Source organism: Hylobates moloch, unplaced genomic scaffold (assembly GCF_009828535.3).
Source record: "Hylobates moloch isolate HMO894 unplaced genomic scaffold, HMol_V3 SCAFFOLD_5, whole genome shotgun sequence".
In the NCBI taxonomy this organism is placed as follows: domain Eukaryota; kingdom Metazoa; phylum Chordata; class Mammalia; order Primates; family Hylobatidae; genus Hylobates; species Hylobates moloch.
In genome coordinates this window covers 126,414,785-126,438,649 of record NW_026652280.1, presented here as the reverse complement: position 1 = coordinate 126,438,649, position 23,865 = coordinate 126,414,785, and the positions used below count along the sequence as shown (strand labels likewise).

The 23,865-nt window shown below is 42.4% G+C and overlaps 1 protein-coding gene across 6 annotated transcripts in view; it reads left to right on the top strand.

Annotated features, from left to right (window-relative positions):
- Positions 1 to 306: 306 nt before the first annotated feature.
- The window catches only part of CDC14A (cell division cycle 14A), a 175,489-nt gene continuing 151,930 nt past the window's right edge, over positions 307 to 23,865 (top strand). For 5 of the 6 annotated variants that reach the window (XM_032155246.2, XM_058439534.1, XM_032155245.2 and 2 more), the window contains exons 1-2: positions 8,434 to 8,566; positions 9,325 to 9,415. In XM_032155246.2, coding sequence (XP_032011137.1) covers positions 8,518 to 8,566; positions 9,325 to 9,415 — 140 coding nt within the window. In that variant the 5' untranslated portion in view covers positions 8,434 to 8,517. Of the gene's footprint in view, positions 422 to 8,433; positions 8,567 to 9,324; positions 9,416 to 23,865 lie in introns of those variants that run through there. The other variant, XM_058439535.1, reaches the window with a different exon arrangement.

The window sequence follows — 23,865 nt, the reverse complement described above, 5'->3', positions numbered from 1 at the left end:
ATACAATTATTGATGTTAATAACAACAAGAACAAACATTAATAATATGTTCAATATATATATAGTATTTTTGGTTGGAAAAATGGAAACCAAAGATCTCCTGTTTATTGAAATTATAATTTTCTTCTAGAGTCTCTACACAGGACTAGGCATCAGAAAACATATGTTCCAAAAGTGTGTCAAGGGTCACCATGGAAACCACAGGGCACAACATTTGTGTCCCAGGCTTCTGGAACACTAAGGACCGAAAGAACGTGAGTGAGAGCAGGGGAATTTAGGAATCCCTTGAGGATGCCTCAATGGGGTTGTTGGCCCTGATCACACTCTAGAGACAGACATATGGTCACAGGCAATCAGAAATGAAAAAGGACATTAACTTCTACCCTGTGGAATTGTCTTCAGTTGATAAAAAGGACTTCTCTGTGAGTGTATATTTTAATTATGCTGTTAGCTAGGAGTCAATTAAATTACAATACCTAGATCCAAATAGTTGTATTCATTTGAGACTTGTGAAAATTAGATTTTGGAAACAAGTTATATTTCTTAATCTATGCTTAATATTAATAAATATTTGTATTTATTAATATAAATGCTAGGCTGTATTTGTACAGCATCATATTTGTACACAGTGTCTAGCATCACGGCATGACACTCTCATTTAATTTTACTGTTATTCTTGTGAGTTAGAAATTATTATAATTTCTATTTAATATCAGAGGAAACTGAGTCCAAAATAATGCATACAGTTGGTGGGAGAGAGATGCCTGAAAACGAGGCTTCTGATTACAAATCCAGCATTTTTTCCACTACTCCAGGCTACAAAGGAACTGATTTATGAATCCAGATGATTCACATGAGTTCATCTCCTTACATTTTAATTACTCATTTATTTATCCATTCTCCAAATACATACTGAGCATGTATTTTGTGTGTTTCCTCATTTATAAAATGGAAATAATAATATACCTACCTGATAGGCAACCAATGTGAGAACTGAGATATATGCTTGGTTTCAAACGAAACTGAACTATTAACTACTATTATTTTCCTGCTAGAAATATGTATAGTAGAAACATTATTAAATGTGCACATGGAAGTGAACATTCAAAACTTTAGATTACGGCTGGGCATGGTGGCTCACGCCTGTAATCCCAGCACTTTGGGAGGCCGAGGCAGGCAGATCACGAGGTCAGGAGTTCGAGACCAGCCTGGCCTACATAGTGAAACCCTGTCTCTACTAAAAATACAAAAATTCACCGGATGTGGGGGTGGCCGCCTGCAATCCCAACTACTCAGGAGGTTGAGGCAGGAGAATTGCTTGAGCCTAGGAGGCAGTTTGCAGTGAGCTGAGATTGCACCACTGTACTCCAGCCTGGGTGACACAGCAAAGACTCCATCTCAAAAACAAAACAAAACAAAACAAAACAAAAAAACCTTTAGATTACAATGTGTAGCTCACTAATATTTCTTAGCATGGCTATGGTGGTGATGGTTGGAGAAGAGTGGTGTGGGGAATATTATCTATTTTTGGAGTAAAAATGTTCACTTATTTTTTCTGTAAAAAGAGTATGAATGGTGTGGGTGTGGCGGCTCCCACCCGCAATCCCAGCACTTTGGGAGGTTGAGGCAGGAGAAATTGGCTCTAGCCCAGGACTTCAAGACCAGCCTGGGCATCATAGTGGAACCCTGTCTCTACAAAAAAATTAAAACAATTAGCCAAGTGCAGTGGCTCATGTCTGTAGTTCCTGCTACTCTGGAGCCTGAGATGGGGGAATCACTCAAGCTCAGGAGGTTGAGGTTGCAGTGACCTGTGATAGTGTCACTGCACTCCAGCCTGGGTGACACAGAGACACTCTGCCTCAAAAAAAAAAAAAAAAGTAGTAATGACAAATAAATACAGATGGATAAATTCTGTAAAATTTAAAAAATGTATTGAGTTGTTAACTTGTTTGATAAGTATAGCAAACTGGACAATAAATTGACTACTCTGAAGTATATTGACCTCATGGAACTTTCTTTTACCTTCTAAAACTGCACCATTCTTTATTGACTGCATTAGTCAGATGAATTGACTTGTTTTATTTAATGTTCACTATACCAGTATTTCTTGAACTGTATTTTGTAGAATGCTGGTATACCATTCCATTAATAAATCATAGGGTTGGAAACAATTCAAATTTTTTATAGAAGCCACACAAGAACAATAGCAATGGCAGATAATGCAACATCTTGTATTGTTTCATTCGGAGATTATTTCAATATTTCCTCTCAATATCTTGAAGAAAATAGTAGTAGATATTATGCATACATTATTATTGACACTTTATGGCTAACATGTAATAATCTATAAGTTAAACAATGTAATGTAAGCTCACTAGGGAAAAATTAGGAAAAGGTTGTTGATATTACAGCAAATAATGAATACTGGTCTTATTTCCACCAGCTACGTGAGTTTGGGAAATCAGTTACCTACTGTGGACCTCCTTCTCTTTTTTTCTCTTTTATTTTGCCATATAACCTTTTATAAAGGAACTATTTTGTAGAAGCCTTGAGTGCTCATCCACTGCCTTCCACTCCCACCCCCATATTGGGCCTGTGCTAAATCCCTTGAATTTGATGGAGTCTGTTTGAAAACTGGAACTAGCTGATCTCCCAGGTCCCTTCTGGTTTTTACTTTGATTCTGGTTTGGAATTCTTAAACAGGCATTGGTAATTTGTCTGATGCAGAATGTGGCTGGGTTAGGCTAAGATCTTATCATTTGTGGGCAGGCTTCTGGAACAGAACCGTTTATGAGTCACGCTATCTATTTTTGGTATTCGGTTCTACTGTAATAACTTTTTAATTACATGTATTTTACTAAAAGCTGTTTTAAATTATTTTTGGGATCAAAAATTGTCAAAATATGTATATGAATAAATAATTCAAATTACCTTGAATTTCAAATTACTCAGCAGCACAGGTTTTTACTGCATGTTTCATACTTAATCTGAAAATTAATTTCCAGAAAGAGTTCAAAGTATGTATGCTATATTTTCTTTACGTTCTTTGGTAACTTTGTATCACTACTGAACAAACAACTAAAAGAGTATGTTCTAATGATACATTCTAATAAGAAATGATGATAATTTTAAAAGAATGCAATATGTAAACCACACAGCTGTCAGGCCTTTGACAATCTTAAGCTCATTTTTCCTTGCCCTCTTCCAGCAAGAAAGAATATTTTCCGCCAGGTGCGGTGGCTCATGCCTGTAATCCCAGCACTTTGGGAGGGCGAAGTGGGCGGATCACAAGGTCAAGAGATCGAGACCATCCTGGCCAACATGGCAAAACCCCGTCTCTATTAAAAATACAAAAATTAGTTGGGCATGGTGGTGCATGCCTGTAGTCCCAGCTACTCGGGAGGCTGAGGCAGGCAAATCGCTTGAACCTGGGAGGCAGAGGTTGCAGTGAGCCGAGATTGTGCCACTGCACTCCAGCCTGGGCAACAGAGCGAGACTCTGTCTCAAAAAAAAAAAAAAAAAGAATATTTTCCTTTTCTTTTTCTTGAAGCTAAATGATAAAATTTAATTGTTTTATGTTTTTCATTTCTTTTGCTCACATCTGAATCTTCCATCCATTCTTTTTTCTTTTTTTCAGAACTGGTTACACCAGTTTAAATGATAAAATTTAATTGTTTTATGTTTTTCATTTCTTTTGCTCTCATCTGAATCTTCCATCCATTCTTTTTTCTTTTTTCAGAACTGGCCACACCAGTTTATCACTAATCTGCATTCAGTTCTGGGACCCACTTGATAAGCAATTGGACAAATGGGCAGAGACTGGACTGGAAAGTGAGGGGCTTGAAGCCATGTAATATAAGACAATGTTGAAGAAAATGGAGATATTTATCTGGGGAAGACTAAGGAGAAAAGGAAGGTGTTCAAAGAAACTCCCTTTGCATTTTTGAAGAGCTGTCATGAGTAAGGGTGATCATAGGTCCTGCAGTCTCCAGTCAGAATTAAAACTAGTGGCTTTTGATGTAATTTAGAGCTGCCTCCAGCAGTGAGTTTTCTAGAACTGCAGGTGCACAAGCACGGGTTGCAGGGTAGTTGAAGAAGTTTTCAAGCAGTGGTTGAGGAGTTAGATTTAAATTTGGTCATTTTCAGGGCGAGCGCAGTGGCTCACATCTGTAATTCCAGCACGTTGGGATCCTGAGGCATGCGGATTACTTGAGGTCAGCAGTTTGAGACCAGCCTGGCCAACATAGTGAAATCCTGTCTTTACCAAAAATACGAAAATTAGCTGGGCGTGGTGGCGCACGCGCCTGTAGTCCCAGCTACTCTGGAGGCTGTGGCAGTAGAATCGCTTGAACCCAGGAGGTGGAGGTTGCAATGAGCCCAGATGGTGCCACTGCACTCCAGCCTGGGCTACAGAGCAAGACTCCGTCCAGAGGGAAAAAAAAAAAAAAAGGTGTTGTTTTCAAACTCGACACTTTTACACTTACCTGCTGAATTTCTGTGTGTAATATTACCTTCCTTTTGTGCAGTTGAGCAATATTTAAAATCTCTTAGTATTTCCTTTATATGTGAAACGCCTTTATTGTTTCTTAAAAGTCCATTCCTTAAGTTTATATCAAGTTGGGTGGTTGGAAAATTTTCTTCCATTATCTTCCCTTGTAGACTGTAAAAGTATGCCTTTATTATGAAACTACAACCAACAGGAACTTTGACCTCATGATAATTGACAGAATAAAGTGTTTTATGATCTCATTAGAACCTTGTTATGTATTATATGTGTGCTGTGTGTGCATTATCTAGTTCGTATTTTTCTTGTAGAATTTTCTGTGCCATTTAGAATGGCTTAGAGAGATTTGATTATACTGAAACTTCCTTCCATGCAATTTTGTTGTTGTTTGTTTGAGACAGGGTCTCACTCTGTCGCCCAGAGACACTGCACTGCTGGAGTGCAGTGGCATAATCACGTAATCACAGCTCACTGAAACCTCTGCCTCCCGGTTCAAGCCATTCTCCTGCCTCAGCCTCATGAGTAGCTGGGATTACAGGTGCCCGCCACCACATCTGGCTAATTTTTTTTTGAGACGGAGTCTCTCTCTGTTGCCCAGGCTGGAGTGCAGTAGCTTGATCTCGGCTCACTGCAACCTCCCGGGTAGCTGGGATTACAGGCGTGTGCCACCACACCCGGCTAAGTTTTCTATTTTTTTTTTTTTGAAACAGAGTTTTGCTCTTGTCACCCAGGCTGTAGCACAATGACGCGATTTCAGCTCACTGCAACCTCCGCCTCCCAGGTTCAAGCCATTCTTCTGCCTCAGCCTCCCTAGTAGCTGGGATTACAGGTGTGTGCCACCATGCCTGGCTAATTTTTTTGTATTATTAGTAGAGTTGGGGTTTCACCATGTTGGCCAGGCTGGTCTCGAACTCCTGCCCTCAGGTGATCCACCTGCCTCGGCCTCCCAAAGTGCTGGTATTACAGGCATGAGCCACTGCGCCCAGACAAGTTTTGTATTTTTTTTAGTAGAGCAAGGATTCGCCATGTTGGCCAGGATGGTCTTGAACTCCTGACCTCAGGCGATCTGCAGGCCTTGGCCTCCCAAAGTGCTGTAATTATAGGTGTGAGCCACTATGCCCAGCCCCATGCAATATTTTAAAAAACATTAATTACTTACAGAGTTTTATTATCTTTGTAAAAATGCTAAGGAAAAATAAACATTTTCATTTGAATTTAAGGACTTGTATTTGTTAGGTCATAATTCATTCCTCATGATCAAAATTTTAAGCAGCAGAGTTATATAAAAGATTTTTGTAAATTCATTTTGGAAAATAACAAGAGGGTGTTCAACTATATCTGGCTTCTCTGAAAGTGTAGATTGGAGTTCTTTTCATTAGACTATTTGTGAAATTAAAAGTTTATGAATTGAATGAGAACTCTTGACTTCTATTTCTAATGCACTTTTTCTAACACAAAACTCATGAAAAATTGTTAGGGAATTTGAATTTAGATTATGTAAGAATTTTAAATCAGCATCTTTGGAAATACAACATCATCTCTGGATTTATTTAGCCTTTTCTTTTTTTTTTTTTTTTTTTTTGAGACGGAGTCTCGCTCTGTCGCCCAGGCTGGAGTGCAGTGGCGCAGTCTCGGCTCACTGCAAGCTCCGCCTCCCAGGTTCACGCCATTCTCCTGCCTCAGCCTCTCCGAGTAGCTGGGACTACAGGCGCCCGCCACCACGCCCGGCTAATTTTTTGTATTTTTAGTAGAGACGGGGTTTCACTGTGGTCTCGATCTTCACTGTGGTCTCGATCTCCTGACCTCGTGATCCGCCCGCCTCGGCCTCCCAAAGTGCTGGGATTACAAGCGTGAGCCACCGCGCCCGGCCTTATTTAGCCTATTAAACAAAGTGGGCAAGTTTATCGAGAGATTCATATACTTTGTTTTTCCCTATCTTTCATATAATACTAGATTTTTTTTTCAATAAAATAATTTGAGGCCGGGCGCGGTGGCTCAGCCTGTAATCCCAGCGCTGTGGAAGGCCAAGGCAGGGCGGATTGCTTGTGCTCAGGAGCTGGAGACCAGCCTGGCCAACATGGCAAAACCCGGTCTCTAAAAAAAATACAAAAATTAGCCGGGCGTGGTGACGCACACCTGTAGATCCAACTATTTGGGAGACTGAGGCACGAGAATCGCTTGAACCCGGGAGGTGGAGGTTGCAGTGAGCAGAGATTGAGCCACCGCACTCCAGCCTGGGTGACAGAGCGAGACCCTGTCTCAAACAAAAGACACATTAAAAAAAAAAAACAAAAACCACAAACAAAAACTGGAATTGGCCCTCCAAGGGCTCGTTCCCTCAGTCAGCTCTGCACGGGTGCGCGCCCTTTCTCCCTAGAGGTCAACAAGCGACTGCGAAGGAAAAGGCTGCCACAAGTTTCTTGCTGTTTCTGGAGAGACGTCTCAGAGCGCATGCTCTTCGGATAGTGAGTCTGTAGCGCCATTTTCGTATGGAAGGGACTGCAAGCTGATTAGGCACAGCCTTAGGACGCCCAGCGTTCAAGTTGTTCAAACAGTACGTAGAGCCTCGCAGAGACAAGTCAAGGGCCTCTTTTAGCGGGACTTCTGCCTGGAGCGCTTCAGCTGAGACTATGTAAAGAAATTCCTCTGTGTTAACTTTCTCCTTAGACTAGTGGACTCTCCTCTCCTGTTCCCTCCGCCCCCGCCCAGGCTGGCTCAGCGGTCTCGCCCCGCCCCTCCGGGACCTGAGCACTGTAAAGATTAGGCATTTGTGATGCTTTTGCGCTCACAGTGGCGGCCCAGATGAGAGGGCGTGGAGAACCAGATGGGAAACTTTTTTTCCCGTGAGAACAAAGTACAAGTTATATCAGAGTCTGATATGTGTAGAGGAAACCAATACATGTACTGTGAGCTAGGAGCTGGGGCTTCTTTTTCAATTGTATTTTTTATACAGATGCAGACTCCCTCAGTGTTGGGCGTGGGGGGTGGTTGAAATGTTAGCTAGAGGCGAGGCAGGGCACGGAGATCTGAGGTTTTTACGAGTGTGTGTGTGTGTGTGTGTGTGTGTGTGTGCGCGCGCGCGCTGCAAGAGTTTAGAAGAGCATGGGTGAGTGGGCGAGAAAGAAAATGAGAGAGAGAGAGAAAAGAAATCTGGAGTGGGACAAGACTTAGAGGGTGCAGAAAAGAAAGGGGGCGCCGGCACATCCTAGCCTCCGAGGCCGCGACAGCGCCCTTGGCGATGTCCACTCCCAACCCCGCCGTTTCATTCATAAGTTTCTGGCCTAGAGGCCCCGCCCGCTCCCCTGGGCCGAGGGCCCCGTTTCCTGAACAGCAATTGGTGGACGGCAACAAAGCCTTAGCAACCGGCTCCTAGTGACCCGCGGGGCGCCTGGTAACTGGGGCTGCTGCGGAGAAAGGAGCGGGGCTGTCCCTTTAAGGGATGGCCGCGGAGTCGTGAAAGTGGAGGGGGCTGAGGGAGGGCGGGGAGGAAGGTCTGGGGGCGGACCCAGGGGGAGAAGGAGGAGGAAGACTAACTGCTGAAAAGAGGTGGCGAAGGAGGATCCGGAGCAGCTGCTGCCAGCCCGCGAGCACTGAAGTCCTGCCGGTTGCCGCTCGAGTAGCCACGGGCGCGATCGGGACCAGACGTCACCTCCTCCATGATCACTTTGGAAGCCGGGGGAAGACTTTGCCCTGCCGTGAGAGCTGGTCTGCGTTTCCCAGGCGCGGCAGTGGCGGAGCAGCAGCTGCAGCAGCCGAGTCCAAATAGGAGCGGCTACAGCCAGGGGCGTGTGCGCCCCGCGCGGAGCGGGCTCGGGTTCCCCTCGGAATGTCCCCGGGGCGCCCGGCGCGCTGACCCCGAAGCCGCCTCCGCCTTCGGCGCCTGCTGCCTCCCTCGGCCAGGCTTGTTGTTCGGGACTGTGAGCTTCCTGGCTCCTGGGCAGTGGGGAAGCCCCCGGGGGCGAGTGACCTCAGCTGGCCACGACCCAGCCCTCCCCCGTGCGTATCTCGCTTAAGATGGCAGCGGAGTCAGGGGAACTAATCGGGGCTTGTGAGTTCATGAAAGGTGAGGAGAAGCCGCCCCGCATCTGCCAACGCTCTCTTGCCCCCAACTCTTCACTTCCCGCGCCACTGTCCCCACCTTCGCCTGAGGCTGCCAGTATCCTGCAGCCACTGCGCGCGCTCTCGTCCCCTCTCGGGACTCTCCTTTCTCCGAGGACCCCCTGCTTCCGGCTTCTCTTTCTTGTGTCCCTTGCTCCCTCTGCAGCTCCCTCGGATGGCCTCTCCGCCTCGTAATGGGACAGCACCGGCTTCTGCCGGGACTCCGGCACTCAGCAGCTCATGGGGAGCCTGCTCCGGATGCTCACCGGTCACCTTTACTCCACCATCGCAGGCTTCGGTTTTCGGGACACCCCCAACCACACCCCCCAAGTCTCTCTCCCTTCCTCTTTTTCAAATCTCCGAAGCTGCGTGGGGGAGGCCCACCTCTTTCTTCCCCTTCTCGCAGCTGCTGAGGTCTGGTGATTTGGGAACCAAACTTGCACCTCCAGTTCTGCGGGTACCCCCAGCTCCTGGTTACTCTGCTGGCCTGAAACAAGGGAAATGTGGGTGCTCTGCGCCCCGCTGAGTTCCTCGGTCAGGTCCTCCTCTTGCCTAACTGTTGTGCTCTTGAGTCTCTAGCTTCCTGGGAGAGATGAGGTTTCTGCAAGAATTCCGCGTGTTAGTGGGGTCTTTAAATTGTGATCCTTCGTATGTTATCACCCACCTTCACTTCCACTTCCCTAAATTCTCATGTTTTTTCTGTCTTTTAAACTTGTCTTTCAGATCGGTTATATTTTGCTACTTTAAGGAATAGACCAAAAAGCACAGTAAATACCCACTATTTCTCCATCGATGAGGAGCTGGTCTATGAAAAGTAAGTTTCTGTTTTGTTTTTTTTTTCTCTTGGCCATTCAGCTTGTTCTTTGACGAGGAAACACTATGCACTTTTATGGCAGTTTTATTCATTTCCCCCCAATGATACGAGTAACAATACCAATTTTTTAAGGCTCAGGTGCCTGGGGAGAAGTTCAGGGAAAATTGACAGAATTTGAACCTTTCAACCCTTCAGTTCTTTTAGACATCTATCTGTTTTAGTTCTTCCTACCACCACAACAAACAGCAACTGGAGATTCCTAACACTCCCCAGAGTAGGACCAGGGAGACACACTGTCATTGCCAGACTCTGTAATTGGCCTGTGAATCAGTCACTAAGTATTTATGGAGTTGCCATAGGGTACAGGGCAGTGCATGTATTACAGGTGCTTGAGCTTTATGGTTTACAAGACTTCTGTTCTATCTCAGGATGTTTTTGTTTGTGCAGCTCTTTTTCAGAAAGTGGGACACATTAACTGCAGGGAGCTGTATCAGAGTCACATCTATGACTAACATTTTATCTGACATATTATTGATTCTTTTATTTGGGTACCCCAAACTTTTTGATCTTATTTTCTTTGCTTCTGAGGAAATGATATAGCAGTGCTGATTTATTTTCTTTGGTTACTTTGCTTCTGTGGGATTAGGATTTGAGAGTGTAAAATAAAAGTAGGGAACTTTTATGTGAAAGACCACTGATCTACAGGAAAAAGATATCTTAATACTTTAGGCATAGTAAAACATTAATTGAAGAGAGATAAATCTTTATTCAGTAAAAGTATCAGATAATAAGAAATAAGAAGGCTGAATTGACATGGTTATGTACTTTTATGAAAAGAGCTGGTGTTTCAGAGGAGTCTAATATATTTATTCTATTTTAAATGTTTAAATTTACTTGTTATCTTTACCAAATGTGCAGATAAATGAACATAGTTAAATGAATCATAATTAGCTTCCTTGGACTTGTCTTGTTAGAAAGGTTATTGGCAGTTCTGCCTAAGGATTTGTGGGTACTACCAGGTCTTCGAAGAGTGAGTGTTCTGGACCTTCAAGAGCATATCTTTTATTTGGGGGAAAACAATCTTTGTCACTTCATCATAGAGGTTCTTGAAACTGAGGTCTGCGACATTTCTCCTAGTGGTGCTAGGAGGAGGATGCTTCTTGAATGGCTAAAGTAAGAGTTGGAATGAAAGAGCCCTTTGCTGCTGCTCATGAATGCCCAGAGTTGCTGAGGCAAAAAGGTCTGAGTCCCTGGTGTCAGATTACAGCTCTGCTTCTAGACAGAATGGAGTTATGTGTGGCTGTGTACCTGGATGATGTCACTGCCAGCAGTGTTTATTGAGTGTTCGCTCTGTTATTGGGAATGTGCATTGTTGTGCCTCTGTTTTTGTGATTTTAGGGTTTGGGGGTCTCTCATGAGTCTGAGAGTGGGGATGGTGTATATGTCATTATGTTCAATTCTACAGTAACTCACATGCCAGAGGTTGTTAATATGTCATTGAATGAGCTCTAGCCATGGAGATCTGAATCACTTCTCTTGGGATTGCTAGGTGGTAGATCTAGCAGAAAATTAAGCCAACTAAACACTGTGCATGGTGGCTTTTTGATTTTAATATTGATAGATGAGGAAAATTTTTAATGTGATTTTCATGTTGGTATTTTGGGATAGGCCTACAAATCACATTCCTCTTATAGTCTACTGTTTTTCTGGTATCTTATAAGGAAAGACTTGCTGAAGAAACCATCCAATTTATTATTTTTTTATTTTTATTTTTTTTTGAGACGGAGTCTCGCTCTGTCGCCCAGGCTGGAGTGCAGTGGTGCAATCTTGGCTCACTGCAAGCTCCGCCTCCCAGGTTCACGCCATTCTCCTGCCTCAGCCTCCCCGAGTAGCTGGGACTACAGGCGCCCGCCACCACGCCCGGCTAATTTTTTGTATTTTTAGTAGAGACGGGGTTTCACCGTGGTCTCGATCTCCTGACCTCGTGATCCGCCCGCCTCGGCCTCCCAAAGTGCTGGGATTACAAGCGTGAGCCACCGCCCCCGGCCTGAAACCATCCAATTTATATTGTGAGTTTGGATTGACATTTGAAATATGATGAGGACTTCAGCCTGGGCAGAGTGTGTACTTTTCTTAGTTTGAACTTACCCTGCTGTGCCACAGTAATGGCTGTGGCTCTGACACCTCCAACTCCATCTTTTTTGTTACCCCAACATATTGCATGGTGCTAGGTGATGCAGAGAATAAAACAATGTTGAATGCATATGTTACCTTCAAAGAGCTCCAAGCCTGTAGGGAAAATAACAGGACTGCAGTTTGAGGTATAGGAAAGATACCTGCCCAAAGATAAATACAACTTCTATGCTAGGAGAGGCATTCACAGGCAGGTGGGGGCACATCTGGTGGAAGGTTCAGCAAAGGCTTCGTGGAAGAGTTAAGATTGGCTTGAAGGATGGACAAGGTCTTATCAGGCAGAGACATGAGAGGAGGGATCTTAGAAAACAGCAAGTGTGAGGAGGGGAGAGGCTTGGGACGTGTGTTCAGGGAACAGTAAGTCCTCCAGTTTGCCTGGTGTGTATTCAGGGAACATGTAGGGGATGGAGAATGTGAAATTGAGAGGTTGGCTGGGGACAAAATGAATGTCAGGGTGAGAAACCTGCAGTTTCTTTGGTACACCATGGGACTCTTGAGGGATTTGGGGCAGCCATGGTATGACTTGATTTGTGCTAATTACAAATAATGGGAAACATTTATTGAGCATTTAAATGTGTGCCAGATGCTGTTCTAGGTACTCCATAACTATTAATTCATTTTGTTTTCACAACAATTCTATGAGACAGGCACTATTATCCTTATTGTACAAAAAGGCATAGAGAAGATGGGTCACTTGCTCAAGGTCACAGAAGTAAAAGTAGCAGAGCTGAAGTTTGAAACCAAGTCATCTAGTTGCAGAGGACTTATATCCTTCTCAAAAAATTAATACAGTAGCATCACTTAAGATGGGTTGTTGAAGAGATAAGAGCCCACTTAAAAAAATTCAGGGGGGACCGGGCGTGGTGGCTCACGCCTGTAATCATAGCACTTTGGGATGCCGAGGCAGGTGGATCACGAGGCCAGGAGTTCAAGACCGGCCTGGCCAACATGGTGAAACCCCGTCTCTACTAAAAATACAAAAATTAGCAGGGCATGGTGGCGTGTTCCTATAATCCCAGCTACTTGGGAGGCTGAGGCAGGAGAATTGCTTGAACCAGGACCTGGGAGGCGGAGGTTGCAGTGAACCGAGATCGCGCCACTGCACTTTAGCCTGGGCTATAGAGCAAGACTCTGTCTAAAAAAAAAAAAAAAAAAAATCAGGGGAAAGAAACAAGTACCTGGATTAGGATGGTGACAATGGTGATGGAAAGAAGGGATCTGAAGCCATGTGACCAGGCAACGCAGGAGGGTGGGGTGGAGGGGTGCTGAGGAAAAAGAGGGGTCAAAGAAGTCCTTAAGACAGCTTAGGTTGTGGTGAGTCTATTGGAGCTCTTAACTGAAATAAGGAAGGAGGGTGGAATAATTGGCTTTGGTGGAAGATCAGGCATTCCACTTTGGCCAGATTGAATTTAAGAAATTTGAGGGATATTTACATCACTGTGAGGTATCACATACATTTGAGGTTCTTAAATTTGGCAATTTTCCCAAAGAGACAATAAAGCTGTGAGAATGATGTGATTTCTGGGAAGATAGAGAAGGTCTTAAGGTCTGTATTTCACAAGTAGAGCCAGGATGAGAGGAACACGGGAAGGTGGAAGTTCGCAACAAAGAGGTGGACAAACACTGAAGGGGAGAGGAGAAAGGGAGAAGGACTGACTCCATCTCGTCAGCTCCACTTTGGGGAAGTATAGAATGAGAGAGACTGCAAAGCCCCTAGAAGGACGTCTAGTAACCTGGGCTCTGTCTGGAGGATGTCCTACGGCGAGAAAGATCTTGACTATCACATCAGAATGTGCATGTCTCTGAGGAGAGGAATATATTTATATTCATTATCACACAGGACTTTGTAATGTGTAATTATTTGCTGAATGTTTAAATTAAATGCTGCTTTTCCAGCTGGGTGTGCTTGTAGTCCAAGCTACTCTTGAGGCTGAGGTGACAGGATTGCTTGAGGCCCACAGTTGAACTGAAAAGCCAGCCTGCCAGCCTGAGCAACATAGTGAGACCCCATCTCTTAGGAAAAAAAAAAAAAAAAAAAAAAGAACTGCTGCTTTTCTGGCTAAATTATCACCTTAGAAGCGATTGTTTTTGAATCAGGAAGTAGACTCTTTAAATATTAGGCTGTGGATATTCTGGACACAGCTGTGTTTTGCGCAGATGTTTCTTTAGTTATGAAAGGAGGACAGCATTCCATGACTGAAATGTCAACCTTCTGAGATGCTGGTGGAGAAAATTTAATGAGGTGGCCTCATGAGGTAAGGCTATGAAGAGTGAACGTTTGAATTATCTGCTTGATTTTTTAAAACAGAACTTATTACTATAAAGGCCTGAGCAGATTTAATAAAATGAGGATGATAAGAAATCATCCTTTGTCCTTGGGTTATGATTTCACAGGTCAGAGTTAAAATCAAAGTATAGGCTAACACACTAGTGGTACAAAAATAGCTCCACAAAAAGGGAGCCTTTCAAAGAAGATTTATCTGCACTTGATTAAGCTACAAATAACGCACAACTCCCTGGAAAGGCTTGTTCTTTGGTATTGGAATTGGGCCCCGTAATCCAAACAGATGCTTACTTTTAATAACTTGGCTCACTTTTGTGTGGCTAAAAAGTTAGTGAAATGAAATATATTAATTGTTATGACATCTGTGTGCCCCTCCTAGTGGTGGTCATGGGTGTAGGGTTGGATGTTCATGGCATAGAAAGCCAGTTTGTGGGAAGGATAGTGTCTAGGGTCTTCATTTTCAGCCTATCCATTGTCATTTCTTCTCTTTTTGAGTTGTGAAGGAAAGGTGTTGAAAATGCAGGAAAGAGCTCTTTAGGGAGAATCTCTAGGGACCGAATTTTAAGCAGTTTCTGAAGTAACTTGAAAAATTTCACCAAATGTTTTAGCATGTTAAGAATGAGCAGCCTCTAATGAGAACTAGTTAGCTAAATGGAAGATTTAAATAATTTAAAACATTCAATTTTCATTTAAACTTAATTAAAGCAGCCTGATATTAATGCATCCAAGAAGTTTTGGATAAATAATTTATAGAAAAATGATTTATTTTATCTTGTCTATAGCATAGTTTTGAGTCAAAATGTGAACATAGAACATTTTTGAGAGAAGCATGGAAAAACTACTCTTGCCTAGAAATATTTGTGGGAATGAGTATTTAGGTTAGAGGTAGGTCAGGAGAAACCCTTTTGGTTTTTAAATTTTTATTTCAAATTAAATGTGTAGCAAGTAGGATAATTTAATGGAAGTTTGAATGCCACTTAAGCATATACACACATACACATGTATATGATCTTATAGAGCCTTACGGTCATCATTTAGAACCTCAGTTCTCATTAGAAATTGCTATGATATAGACAGAAGAGGAGATTTGGTTGAACCTCTAGACAAATTTCACTGTGGGAATAATAATAAAGCCACAGCAACAACAACAGCAGCAGCAGCAGCTAACATGTATAGCCCGGTGCCAGGTAGTGTTCTAAGTGGTTTACACACACACATTAACTCAATTAATCCTCAGAACAAGCCTAGGAGTTAGATGCTGTTATTATCACTACTTAACAAAGGAGGAAATAGAGGCCCAGAGAGGGAAGTATATTGCCTAAGGTCACTTAGCTGGTAAGGCAGAGCAGGGATGCAAGCCAGAGGCAGTCCGCCCTGGAGTCCAGGCATTTCCCAGTTGTCCTGAGACTGAGGCCAATGGGGAGGGTATGGGACAGCTTTGCCCCTTCCTGACAGACTTGATCCCTCTAACTTGGGTGTTGATGGCTCTTGGGGGAAATGTGCCACTGACAGTATTTGCACAAACTATGACCAGCTCCTATCTAGGAATGTGTGGTGGTAATTTAAAAATTTTTCTTTGTGGCCGGGCGCGGTGGCTCACGCTTGTAATCCCAGCACTTTGGGAGGCCGAGGCGGGCGGATCACGAGGTCAGGAGATCGAGACCGAGACCATGGTGAAACCCCGTCTCTACTAAAAATACAAAAAATTAGCCGGGCGTGGTGGCGGGCGCCTGTAGTCCCAGCTACTCGGAGAGGCTGAGGCAGGAGAATGGCGTGAACCCGGGAGACGGAGCTTGCAGTGAGCCGAGATCGCGCCACCGCACTCCAGCCTGGGTGACAGAGCGAGACTCCGTCTCAAAAAAAAAAAAAAAAAAAAAATTTTTTTTCTTTGTAATTTCACTTTTGGGGGGTGTAATTTTGCCTTTTTTTCCCTATCAGTGCACTACCAAAAAGAAAGAGAGGAAAGAAATTGAGTTAATTGTAGGACATGTAAAAACGAAAGAAGCCCAGTTTTTATAAGCCTGTGATAACTGCTTTTGTAGGCTGTCTGGTGAAATGTTCTGGCTGCTTACCTGGTGTAACTTAAGGTGGATTTTTTTTTATGGTATTCTCCAAAAAAACCCTCAGAAAACTGTTTAGTTTTTAAAAGATGGTAGTTTATAGTTTCTTCCCCCTTTTTTCTTCTCTTCATGCAAATCTTGGAAAATTAATATTGTTCAGGGCTGCTTTTTTTCACCTTCTTCTTCTTTTTTTTTTTTTTTTTTGAGTTGGAGTCTCGTTCTGTTGCCAGGCTGGAGTGCAGTGGTGTGATCTCGGCTCACTGCAACCTCCGCCTCCTGGGTTCAACTGATTCTCGTGCCTCAGCCTCCTGAGTAGCTGGGATTTACAGGCACATACCACCACACCCAGCTATTTTTTTTTTTCGTATTTTTAGTAGAGATGGGGTTTCACCATCTTGGCCGAGATGGTCTTGATCTCCTGACCTCGTGATCCGCCTGCCTCGGCCTCCCAAAGTGCTAGGATTACAGGCATGAGCCACCGTGCCTAGCCTTTTTCACCTTCTGTTTTGAACACATGACAGCCAGTGTTATGATGTAGTATATGTTAAGAGGAAGTAGACATATCTGTGTACATTCATAGTTAGTTCTTTTTTTTTTTTTTTGAAACAGGGTCTTGCTCTGTCACCCAGGCTGGAGTGCAGTGGGGCAATCTTGGCTCACTGCAACCTCCACCTCCTGGGTTCAAGCGATTCTTCCACCTCAGCCTCGCGAATAGCTGGGATTACGGGTGCATGCCATGATGCCTCGCTAATTTTTGTATTTTTTGTAGAGACAGGGTTTCACCATGTTGGCCGGGCTGGTCTCGAACTCCTGGCCTTAAGTGATCTGCCTGCCTCGGCCTCCCAAAGTGCTGGGATTACAGGCGTGAGCCACTGTGCCTGGCCCACAGTTCTCAATTCTGTAATCCAGGGGAATCAAATTTACCTTCTAGATACTGATTTATTTAAATATCTGCTGTTTTGACCTCTTAGACATTCGGTGTAGAGTTGATCTCTAATCTTCATAATGATAAATTATTACTCCGTTCTTTCAGTTTGCTTGAGATAAGGCGGTGAAAACATAAAATTTAGCCAAGGTGCTAAGGAGAGTTATCTTAACAGGGCTAGTCATAATCATGCAGCCTGACAGAGAGCTCCAAGTGGGCTGCAAGAGATCCCAGTGGGGAGCTGTCAGCCTTCCAAGTTCTTTCTGTGCCAGGTCACCACAGGGCGGCTTCATTATTTTGTTTGAAGTAGATTCCTAAGACATCAGATGTTCTCATTTGTAAGTTCATAAACACATTCCCAAGCCAGAAGTAAATGACTTTTACTTAGCCACAGCTCAATACCCCTTTGTGCTTAAAAAAAAAACAAAAAACAAAAAAAAAAAACCAAAAAAACTAAAAACAAAAACACAAAAAAGCCTCACAAAACTCTTGACACATTTTTATGGGAAGTGAAAAGCATAACTTAAAACTTTCATAAGTGGTTGAAAATTGCTATACAAGAAACTTAGTATTTAGATGGGATAGATTTTGATGCAGAACACTGTACTAATGCTTTGGAGATATGTATATGTAAAGAAGGAAGTAGAAACACATGCAGTACAGGATAATACATGACCAAAGCTGCAAATATATGTGTTAGGAGTTCAAGAAAGGAAGAGATGATTGCTACCCAGGGTGATAAGCACTGAGCTAGTTTTTGAAGGGTGTATAATAGCAAAGAGTACATTTTATGATCTCTGTGAGGACCAGTACTACCTGTTTTTGCTCACCATTATGTCCCAACACCTAGCACTGTGCCTGGCATAGATATGGGGCTCAAGAAATTTTAGTTGAATGAATGAATGAGTGAGTGAGTGAATGAGGAACAATGGAAAGAAAAAGATTTCAGGCAGAGTCCTGAGAAAAGGCACAAGAGGTGTTTGGGAATAGCAAGATTCTGTTAGAGGAGGTGTAATAATATTTGAATGGAGAGGAGTCACAGGTCACAGCAGCAGTCACTTAGTTGGGGACTGGATTGTGGAAAACTGTTTGGCTGTCAGTAAATTGTGCTTGCTTGTAAATGGCAGAGAGTGACCAGGGCCCTACTTTAGGACGAGTGCTGCCGTCGCTTGAAGGTGGGGTCAGTTAGGCTATGGCAGAATTGGATTAGGGTTGTAGCAGTAGGGAAAGAAAGGCCAGATGGGGAGAGGCTGGGAAGAATCGATTGACTGGATTCAGGACTGACCAGATGAGGGTAGGGAGGAGGAAGCAAAGGTGAATTCAGAGTTTCTGGCTTGGGTGACTGGGAGAGAGTGACACCTTTAAGTAGGTGAGGTACGTAAATCAGAAGGAAACTACCTTTTTGCTATTCTGTTTTGTTTTGAGGATTGGAGATAGGAAGTAAAAAGGGGGTCATTATAATGGAGTCTTTGTCTTTTGTGATCTTTAAGCAGAAAATAAACTGTGTCTGTCCTGGATATTTAAAATGTGGGGAGGTAAGTGGCACAACTGATCTCAAGTTCCTTTCTGGCTTTGTGATTTGAGCTGAATTTCTTATACTTAATTGTGAAATTCATTGTGTCTTAGAAAGATTTTTTTTTAATTTTTCAAAGAATATTGCTTTTCTACAATGAAGACATTCAAACCTACAGTGCTATAAATTTTTAATTGGCATAATTTTGTATATGCAGTTTTAAATGCTGATATTTTTTAATCATACATGAGCATTGTAAACCAATGCCATTTTTCAAAATCACCATAAATGTCTATATTAATAATATTTCAGGGAAAGGATATACCATACTGTATTGAACATTTTTCTCTCTTTGGTCATTTCGGTTGTTTCCTATGTCTTGTCATTTTAAGTTGTTCCAATTCATATTACTGAAGCAAAGTAGAGCTGTGAATAATTCTTTTTAAAGCTTTAGTTTCAATTTACTTAAAAAAATGTTGGTTTGTTTTAATCAACGAAATACTTCCAGGAGCAGCAAAGAATTTTATGTGGATTGAGAGTCATCAAAAATATTGCTCTATTTATTCAAAATATGTAACATCTCCAATTCTTGACAACTTGAAAATGAAGCAGCATTGTTGCCTGGGGTAAATACCCGGGGTTCTTCATGTCACCCAAGAAGATTAACAATAGGGACACGTGAGTGGGTTAAGGAGCAGAGAGTTTAATAGGCAGAAGAAAGGAGAAAGGAGAGCAGCTCTCCCTCTCTTGTGAGACAGAGGAGTCCAAAAGGGAAAGGCGGGCCTGCAGCTCACCACAACAGATTTTATAGTCTGGCTTGAGGAAGCGGTGTCTGATTTACATAGGGCCCGCAGATTGGTTCAACCAGGTGTGATGTTTACGTAGTGAGGGGGGAAGGCTGGTCACCCCATCCCAGTCTTATTATGCAAATGGACTTTCCACTCGGCCAGTGCCATCTTGTCTGCTCCTCACTGTACATGTGGCTGGCAAAAAGAGAAGATGGAGCTGCCATTTTGAACATGCCTAGTCCCAGGTAGTAATATTCCTACTGGCACAACTGCCGACATTCACCTGTGCAAGTTTCCAGCTTGCTTGTTTACGTGTGCAGCTCTATTTTACAGGCAGCTCTTTGTTAGAAGACAAAATGATTTTACGGCTGCTTTTCATTAAAAGGAAAACCTTATTGAGGGCTCCTGTACCCTCACTACCTGCCTAAGTAATTTCTTTTAACTCCTATATCAAAAACATCTGGTAAATGATCACAATTATTTGTTGTTGACCGTGAATTCCTTTATAAGAAATAATTTGTGTAAACTGTAAATTTGAATAAGACATTTCCTTTATTGTTGATTTAATGTTTTGGTCTTAAATATGTTCACATCCTAGTGACAAATTGAAGAATTTGCCAGTTTAGACTTCTTTTTTTAATAAAATTTAATTTTCTTTTGAGAACTGGAAAAGGTAGTTTATTTCAAATTTGGTCCCCATGATTGATGTACTTTAGTAATACATTTATTCAGTTTTGTCTGTCTGGAAATGTGGCATTTCAGTGAGACAACTTCTACAGAGAATTGGAAAATTACATTCTGAAATATCAAAGTTTTATAATTTGAATAATTTATGGAAACCTTTCTAAAATGAATATATACATTTCTGCCTTCTTAAAGAATTTACTGGCCAGGCATAGTGGCTCAGCCTCTAATTCCACGCTTTGGGAGGCCAAGGTGGGCAGATCGCTCGAGCAACATGCTCGAAACCTGTCTCTACAAAAAATACAAAAATTAGCCAGGCATGTTCCACATAACTGTAGTCCCAGCTACTCTGGAGGCTGAGGTGGGAGGATCACTTGAGTTCAGGAGGTTGAGGCTTCAGTGAACCACGAGCGTGCCACTGCACTCAGCCTAGGTGGCAGATCAAGACCCTGTCACCAAAAAAAAATTTGTTGATCACAATTTACTTTTTTTCTGTCATACACAGACTTCATCATTATGGATGATCATCTTTTTTTTTTTCTAATTTTTTATTTTTGAGATCGAGTCTCGCTCTGTTGCCAGGCTGGAGTGCAGTGGCGCGATGTCAGCTCACTGCAACCTCTGCCTCCCAGGTTCAAGCGATTCTCTTGCCTCAGACTCCCAAGTAGCTGGGACTACAGGTGCATGCCACCACGCCCAGCTAATTTTTGTATTTTTTTTTTTAGTAGAGATGGGGTTTCACCATGTTGGCCAGGATGGTCTCAATCTCTTGACTTCGTGATCCGCCTGCCTCGGCCTCCCAAAGTGCTGGGATTACAGGCGTGAGCTGTCGCTGCCGGCCCTGTGATCCTCACCACAAGTTTTAGAATAATTATTTTCCTTTTGAGGGCCTTTAGCCACTTTATGAAATCTGAGGGTTAGCCTTTTATGTATGGGGGAATCGTTCATCGTTCTGTTTTCCAACAAAGCTTTGCATATACTGTCTGTATAGCTCTCCTGCCTTCAGTACTAGCCATTGAATAATGGAGTTAATTTACACTGCTTGAGAATATTTCTGTGGGAGTGAATTTTAATTTTCCCAGTGCATTCCTGAAGAAGTCTCCTTTTGTTTTCATTAATCTGAGTCTCTAAGGGAGTTTTTATTAATTGACTTTCTCTAAGGAGGGATGTTAGAATTACAGACCCTGATACTGGAAGGTTTCGTGATACCATCTGGTCTGTTGTTTGGCTTTAAGGCAAAGTGAAAGCACTCACCCATTTTACAGAAACAGCAGCTGACACCTGACCTGACCAATATTTACCTCGGGTTAAGAAGGTAGTAAGTGGAGAACGGTTCCTCACCCTCTGGTGTTGTAAACCTGAACTTTCTCGGAAACCTAGACAATGCATCAAGGGACAGGATTGATAGTTGATATTGGGGTTCTCTCCTTCATGATCTCAACAAATGTCAAACTTTTTGCAGATGAGTAAGTAATAAAGATGTCAAGTTTCCTGATACATGTAGCTGCTTTGTAGTCTGTGGGTTTGCTTTCTGGCTGTGCAGAAAACAGTAAATTTCATGGAAAAAGTGTTCTTTTCCTTCCCCAAAGAGCAGACACTCTGAGGGAAATGTCTTCTGTACCCAGACCCAATGCACTGAGAGGACAGATAGAACAGAGAACATCAAATAGGGCAAGTAGACCTTGAGAAACATTTGAACAGTTGAATGGGTTTGTCCAATAAGGATAACTAGAGTCATAGACTCTGTAGACTCTATATAACGGCTAGAACTGTGCTATATGATATTACATAAGAGCTGGAAAGAACTTTAGGAGCCATCTAATTCAGTGGCTTCATTTGATAGATGAGGACGCAGAGTCCCAGAGAGGCTATGACACCAGATTAGAGACATTGAGTGACCAAATTGGGACTGGAACCTTTTGGCACCCAGTGATCTTTAGTTCTACATCAGACTGCTATGTGCGTGGGAAGCTTGTTAGATGTGCAGCCACTCTTCCCCAAGAAGTTGGCATCAGTGTGACTGTGGGTGGTTATGCTAAAGGGCTTGAGCAAAAACACACTAGTGCCCTCATCTGAGGTTGGTATTTGTTATGCAGTTAGGTCCTTTTTAAAATGTGATCATTACGAGTTCAGCCATAATAATCATGTCTCATACAGAAACTTTGTCATCTGACTGGAGGGGTGCGGATAGTATTCTAGTGATAGGGAAACTATTAGGTAATGTATAGTCCAGAGGCATTGCTGATCAATTTCAACAAAATTTTACACACACACACACACGATCTCATTGTGTTTTGGAGGATACTGCTATTTTAGCATTTATCACATTGTAATAATATCTTTACCTGTCATCTCAGTAGATAGTGAGCTCCTTGTCGGGAGGGACTGGTGACCAGTAGGCTTTTAGTAACTATTTGAGTGAGCAAGTGAATGAAGAGACAAAAAATGTCAGCAATGCTGGTAAAACATTGAAAGGTTGGCATGCCTTATAATGATCTTATAGAATTTATTCATCCTATTTTTAAAGCAATTAATTTTTTTTGTATTGCAAGAACTCTGTGATGAATATGCTAACTTGTAATGCCTTGCTCAGAATAGGTAGTCATAAATTTTATTGAATAAATGGGTAATTCTTGGAATGTAGCTTATCTTTTTGCTGAGGTGCCGGGAATTTTCACATGAAGCTTCTAATGTGTAGAATAAGGTATAACAATACTTCAAACAATGATTCCTCTGGGAATTGACTCACTTAAATTATAGTTTATTAGAAAAACCATAGACAAAATAATGGTACATCATAAACTTCATAAATCTGTGAGAAGAGATGCACATGTTGAGTATGACAGCAAGGCTTCTAGGCCCAGCTTCGATGTCCCTTCAAATTTGTAGGACCTGCACCTGTGGGGTGGTGGGTGATCCTACCCTTGTGAACGTTTGCTGTGATCCTTGGGCTCCCGTTTCTTTGTTCTCCCGGTAAGGAGATGAACCTCCTTCCTCCTCCACTTGCAGGACTCCAAATGCTCCAATTCTTTTAGTTTCTTTCCTGTCAAAACAGAAAAGGGTTTGATTTTAGCTATTTACACTTACTGAATAAAAAGATGGATGGACCGATTTTCCCTTAATAGTTTATGAGTTTCATTGTAGGCATTGACCCATAATTTGCCAACCTTCTTAGAAGAAATCTGCAAATAGGTGGAGAGAATCATTCGTTCATTTGTTCATTCATTTGGAGATGAACCCACGGGTACTCTGAAATAATAAAATGTCCATGTTTTTCCCTGGCCACGAGACCAAAAGACTACTCCCCTCTGCCAAGACAAAGTGGGGACCCTTGCTTGGCTGTGGCTCTGGAGGCCTTTTCCTAGGAAATGCCAGAGTGGAGAAGACTCTGTCCGTTGTCATTAACTTCAAGTTTGGAGCGCACTCAACCCTCAGATTTCTGAATAGTCTCTGAAGCACTTATTTCTGCCATCTCCTCCCTTTTCACTATCCCCAGGTTGATGACCTTCCATTTCTCTTCTTCCACAATGCTTTTGTTCCAAGCTGCCCAAATAAATATTTTTTGCTTTCTAGCACATTTGATTATTTTAATTGATAATTAATTTTTATTTTGAATTTCCCTCTAGCTAATAGTATGTATTATAAGTATGTTTTCATTTTTCCCTCAACTCTGGTGAAGAAGTTTCTTACAAAGGAGCATGTTGTTGGAAGATGTCTTCTTTATTCACAGTATTTCATTATACCAAAGTTGGTGATAACCCAGCATGGTATGAACAACTATCAGCAATTTTTCAATGATCTTGACATTAAAAAATGTATTTATTAATAGTAAGCTAGAAAAGTATATGTATAAGACTATATTATTTTAAATACATAAATAGTCTTATAAGTGTAAGTATTGTATCAAATGACTGTAAGATAAGATAGAGCTTGTTGGCTTCATATTTGTCTGTGACAATTCTGACTTTTGAATACTTGTTCAAAATTGCTCTTGGTTGTGCAA